Genomic DNA, 6,000 nt, shown 5'->3' on the forward strand with positions numbered 1-6,000 from the left:
GCCTCTGAAATGGGTGGTCTGCTTAGAACTGTCTTTTCCACCTTATGAGTATAGAAATTTTTTTTGGCTGTGCGTGGTGGTTCACACCTGTAATCCCAGCAGTTTGGAAGGCCAAGGCAGGCAGATCATGAGGTCAGGAGCTGGAGACCATCCTGGCTAACATGGTGAAATCCCGTCTCTACTAAAATTACAAAAAATTAGCCAGGCGTGGTGGTAGACGCCTGTAGTCCCAGCTACTCGGGAGGCTGAGGCAGGAGAATGGTGGGAACCCAGGAGGTGGAACTTGCAGTGAGCCGAGATTGTGCCACCACACTCCAGCCTGGGCGACAGAGCGAGACTCCGTCTCAACAAAAAAAAAAAGAAAAGAAAGAAAGAAAGAAATTTTTTTTCCAGGTTGACTAGAACTTGGATTTATATCGAACTTATGTTTTCTTCATGTTGAACTGAAAAGTGCCAAGACCAGTGTGACTGTAGTTTCCATGGGAGTGGAGAGGAGAGAAGAGGGCAGAATTGGGGGACGGAATGAGTAAGACCTTGGCTACCTGGTTGTGCCTGGCGAGGGGTGAGTGGTGACTGAGGCTTACAAATTGAGACACAAGACGAAGAACATTTGAGGACTGGCAGATGTCATTCTTCAGTTCAGATCCCAGCCAAGAGACGGTGTGGCTTTTAGGTAGGCCAGTCACTCCTGCAGCAACCCCATTCATTTTCGGCCCACACCGAGCACAGAAGCATAACCTGCCAGGCACAGGGAGAAAGCTGTGTGGGTTTGTCCCTGGGTGGCTGGCTCCAATCTGGATTCATTCTACTCCTTAGAAAGGTGCATGCTGGTCAAGGCTTTGACTTTTGAGTTAGGCATACATGGGTCCACATTTTGACCCTACCATTGTTAGCTGCTTAACTTCTCTGAGCCCAAGTTTCCCTTTTTATAAAACGGGCATAAAAATGGAACCCATTTCACAGTGCTGTGAGGATTTCCACAAGACGATGCTCACCAGGGCTTAGCATAACAGCTGTCACAGGACAAACTCACTCAATGCACGTTGTCGTGCTACACTGTCGGGGCGAAGATGTGCTGTCTTGCCACTCATCTGCTGTGTGGTCTTGGGCAAACGCTGCAGTCTCTGGTTCTATCTGCAGGAATTTCCATGTCTGGAATGAAGGCTGGTTTGTGAGGTCTGACCTGGGTCCCTCGTACGGTGGATGGCAGGTGTTGGATGCTACCCCGCAGGAAAGAAGCCAAGGTAACTTCTCTGGGTGTGGTTCTGAGTCGTGAGCCTCACAGTTATTTACAGCTGTGGACAGCAGCATAGGGAAGTAACTCCAAAGCCCTCTCCCTCTGGAATGCATGATGGGATTAAAACAAAAATAGTTTAAAAATAGATCTCCCCTGCTAATTTTGTTTGGCTCGGGCTGCTGTTTAAATGAGTGCCTGCCCTGCACCCACAATGGCCACTGTTGCTGCACAGAGCCTTGGCACAGGCCAGGTGAGCAGGGAGAGCAGTCTTCCTCTGCCAGTAATGATTATCCTGCACCAACTGCAGCAGCCTCTCCTTCCCAGCACAGAAAATTTGTGGTTCCCTGTTGCCCTTGGGGTTCACTCCACGTTCTCCACTGGTCACCACCCACAGCAGCTCCCTCTGGCACACGAAGCTCCCCCTTAGGCAGGCCGCCTCTGCCATCCCCATCCCGGGCCTCTGCTTCCTCCTCTGGCCTCCGTCTGTCTCCTGCCCCATCAGGGGTTGTGTCCCAGGTTCTCCGGGAGCCTTTCTTCTTCCCTTCTCTGACCTGTAGAGCATGCCTTGTCTGTTACCCTCATTTTCAATTGTTTTTTGAAACATTAAAAAGTGATATATGGGATTGGGCGTGGTGGCTCACACCTGTAATCTCAGCATTTTGGGAGGCTGAGGAGGGTGGATCACTTGAGATCAGGAGTTCAGGACCAGCCTGACCAACATGGTGAAACCCCGTCTCTACTAAAAATATAAAATTAGCCAGGCGTGATGGCGCATGCCTGTAATCCCAGCTACTTGGGAGGCTGAGGAGGGGGAATCGCTGCAACTCAGGAAACAGAGGTTGCCGTGAGCCGAGATCACACCATGGCACTCCGGCCTGGGAGACAGAGCAAACTCCATCTCAAAAAAAATTTTTTAAAAGGTGATTTATGAAGTAATACGTGCATGTAGTTGAAAAAACTTCAAACTATTCTAAAAGGACTAACAATGAAAATTAAGTCTTACCCCACCCCCCAACCCCTAGCTCCTCTACCAGAATCAGTGCATGCTACTAGATTTGGGGGCTTGGAGGAAACCGAGACGTCTGCTAGGCCACTATTTTCCGAAAGTGTCATTGTGACCCATTAGTGGTTATAAAATCTAGTTAGTGGGTTGTGGCCATCATTTTAGAAAAGGAAAGTGAAATTGAATGGAATGGAAAGTGGGGAAAAGAACATAAACTATCAAGGCTCATTAGATATAGTTAGACTAAAGACCATTGTCCTGTGAAACTTTTGTTTCTCTATCACATGTGTGCCAAGATGTCAAATGTATTTCTTTCTAGGGGTTTTGGTGAAAAAAGATGAAAGTCACTGACATCTATCTATCTATCTATCTATCTATCTATCTATCTATCTAAGCTTCCTATGCTGAGTGCTAAGAAGAGGGAAGAAATGGTCAGGCTTAGGAACTCAGAGGAACAAGAGGTCCCTGCAGGCTGCGTGTTCAGGGAAGTCTTCTAATAGGAAAGTGATGAGCTTCTAGGTCAGAACGATTTGCAGAGGTAGAAAAGAGGCAGCCACCCTGAGCACGAGACAGCAAGACTTTCCTCTTTAGGAAACAGACCAAGGACAGTGGGTCAGCATGGATTAGGCACCTGGAATGCAGAATTGTGTAGTCCTATGTAGAGGTTGAATCTGACCAGCAAGAGAATAATAGCCCAGGAGGGTCTCTGCGGAATGCCAAATGAGTGGGACACACACTCAGGGATAAAGGAATTTGGGTGGTGCAGAGGCAGGGCTTTGCAGCAGTCCTGGAAGGCCCTGGGGAATCGGGCACTGGGCAGGCTGTGGCCTTGGCATATATCCAGCCTCTGCATCTTGGCCTCCAGGGGTGTTCCAGTGCGGCCCCGCTTCGGTCATTGGTATTCGAGAGGGTGATGTGAACCTGAACTTCGACATGCCCTTTATCTTCGCGGAGGTGAATGCCGACCGCATCACCTGGCTGTATGATGGCACCACCGGCAGACAGATGAAGAATTCCGTGGACACTCGCACCATTGGCAGGTACATCAGCACCAAGGCAGTGGGAAGTAACGCTCGCATGGACGTCACGGACAAGTACAAGTACCCAGAAGGTAGGAGGGACGCTGGTGGGGCAGTGCTGCGAGGGGTTCTATTGTGGGAGGATGGCTCTGAGGGTGGAGAGGAGAAAAGGCCTCACCCTCCCCCGCACTGGCAGCCAGTTCTGCCTGAATGATAGGATTGTTCCCTAGCACCTAACCCCCACCTCCCAGCACTGTTTCCAGAGGGAACAAAACCATCATGGGCAGCTGCTGTGGCAGTGGAAGTTTGCTGCAGGGCACGGGTGGCTGTCAACCCAACCCAGCCCATCCCCAGCTGTGTCCCTGTCTCAACTGCACAGCTAGGGTGACAGCACCATGACTGAGCATCATAAGGAGAGACAAGGCCCCCATGAAAGGCCCCCAAGGGCTTTGGGAGAGATTTCTCCATCAGTCTGCTCCCCTAGCCTCTGAGAAACTCAGGGAGAAAACCATCTGAACAAAGAAATGGACAAAGAAACCCAGAGACTTGGGCTTGCATTGTGCACATTTGGAGGTCTCCGAAGAGGCCAGATGAGGTGTGACTACATGGTATGAATGCCCGGGCTCCTGAAATCTCAGGCATGCATACATTGCTGGTCCCCCTAAAGTCACCTTGGAAGGCCAGTTGCTGTGAGGCTGCCTCGACTCAATTACATTTGCTTCCCAGAGTTGCTTTTGAAACCAGCAGCGCATCTCTTGGAGGATTCTCAATGATGATAAAAGTTCTGCATTTGAAGACGAAGTTCATTTTTAGAAACAGCCGAAAGTAATTTAGTGCTTGCTCTTGCAGGCCACAGTCACTCCTTAATGGGGTCAACATTTCACTCTTTCTAAAATGCTTTGAAACGGTTCATTCCATTGATCCTCACAGTTGGTTCTGAGGGGTCAAGAAAAGCATTCTCATAAATGTGCACACAGTACCCTCTAAAGTAAGCCCTGAATCTCTAAGTGACTGTTGGCTATTGGTGTTGGCCGAGTTTACAAAAAAGGAAAGCTGAGCGCAGGCGATGGGGTCTGACTTCAAGTCCAAGCGGGTCCCCCCTGGGTGCTGGTATTTGTGAACAATTGGAGGCACAATTTTAGGGTTATGAGATTGGTGGCCTCAATTTGGCCCCAGTCTTCCTCTGCAGGTCATTCCCAAGATTGAGCTCAGATAGACCTTCGCTCAGTCAATAAACATGTTCTGAGCCCCTACTGAGTGCTTGCTTCATGCTGGGCCTTGCGGATGCAACAGAGGACGCTGCAGATGGGCTGAGGGTGTGGAGATGTAGGACAAGTATTTTCAACAATGTTATGACGTAGAAACAAGCGTAGGGGGCCAGGGAGTAAAAACTCGGGGGCGGAAGGTGAACTCCAGCCCTACCAGCCATAATTGTGTGGCCTCGAGCAAGTTTCCTCTGATCTCTGAGCTCTGGCTTCCTCACCTGAAGAATGAGAAGAGCAATGCCTGTCTTTAGCAGGATTTAAATGAGCTAAGGTATACAAAGTGCCAAGTGCAGTGCCTGGCATATAGTCAGGACTTGATAAATAGCAGTGGTGCTGTTTATCAATTTGAACCTCTATAGCCTCACTGGAACAATGACTTCCCAAGGTGACTATTTTGCAGGTGCTGCTTACATGACTGTATGATCCTGTGGGGTTCCTTACCTTACCCCTACACCTTGATCTCTGGCTGTCTCAGCCAAACCTCCTGAACAATGGAGAACGGGCAGGTCCATTGTGGGGGCAGGGGAGGGGGTCCCTGCAGGACTCCTAGCAATGCCTCAGCCCTTACATGACAGGACAGATCACCCTGCCTGATGTTGCCCAGATCTTCTTACCCAATGATTCTAGTTTCTCTCTGAGGGCCTCAGGGAGGAAAAGCCCATAAAATAGGTTGCTACGTATTGAGGCAATAGCAACAGCAAAGGGAGAAAACAACATGAGGAAGCTTAGCCTTGAGTAAGCCCAGCAGATGACCTATATAGGCATCGAGGCTCCGAGCCTCATTGTGCAAACACACCTGCTTCAAGGTCCCAGGCACAGAAGGCTCAGATCCGTGCACTGCCTTTGGCTCTGGGTTGGACTTACAACTGGACTAGAGGATGGGAAGGCATCAAAAGGAACCCAGCCCACCAGGAACTGTCAGCTTAGGTAATCTGGCTGCCGGCCTCCTTTTTAGCAGGGTGTGTGGGAGGAAATTTAGACCAGGGGTCCAGACACCAGGGAACTGGCCCCCTCTCTGCCTCTGCAGGTGACTGGCCCAGTCCATCTCAGAGTGGTCTGGACAAGTTGTGTCTCTTCTTAGGGCCTTAACTTGATGGGCATGGATGAGTTGGCCTCTGAAGTCTCTGCAAATCACATGTAATTTATGGGAAGGGGCTTGCTGTATCATAAAATGCTTACAATAAGTCATCTGGCCGGGGGGAGTGGCTCATGCCTGTAATCCCAGCACTTTGAGAGGTCGAGGTGAGCGAATCACCTGAGATCAGGAGTTTGAGACCAGACTGGCCAACATGGTGAAACCCTGTCTCTACCAAAAATGCAAAAATTAGCTGGGCTTGGTGGAGAGTGCCTATAATCCCAGCTACTTGGGAGGCTGAGGCAGGAGAATCTCTTGAGCCCAGGAGGTGTAAGTTGCAGTGAGTTGAGATCATGCCACTGCACTATAGCTTGGGTGACAGAGTGAGACCCTGCCACAAA

At 49.9% G+C, this 6,000-nt stretch overlaps 1 protein-coding gene across 1 annotated transcript in view; it reads left to right on the top strand.

Moving 5' to 3' along the window:
• TGM3 (transglutaminase 3) overlaps positions 1–6,000 on the top strand; it is a 45,956-nt gene that overhangs the window by 29,815 nt on the left and 10,141 nt on the right. Inside the window, exons 8-9 of the mRNA XM_025399236.1 lie at positions 1,141–1,244; positions 3,106–3,351. Of these exons, the coding sequence (XP_025255021.1) occupies positions 1,141–1,244; positions 3,106–3,351 (350 nt within the window). The remainder of the gene's footprint in view (positions 1–1,140; positions 1,245–3,105; positions 3,352–6,000) is intronic.

This window comes from Theropithecus gelada, chromosome 10 (genome assembly GCF_003255815.1).
Source record: "Theropithecus gelada isolate Dixy chromosome 10, Tgel_1.0, whole genome shotgun sequence".
In the NCBI taxonomy this organism is placed as follows: domain Eukaryota; kingdom Metazoa; phylum Chordata; class Mammalia; order Primates; family Cercopithecidae; genus Theropithecus; species Theropithecus gelada.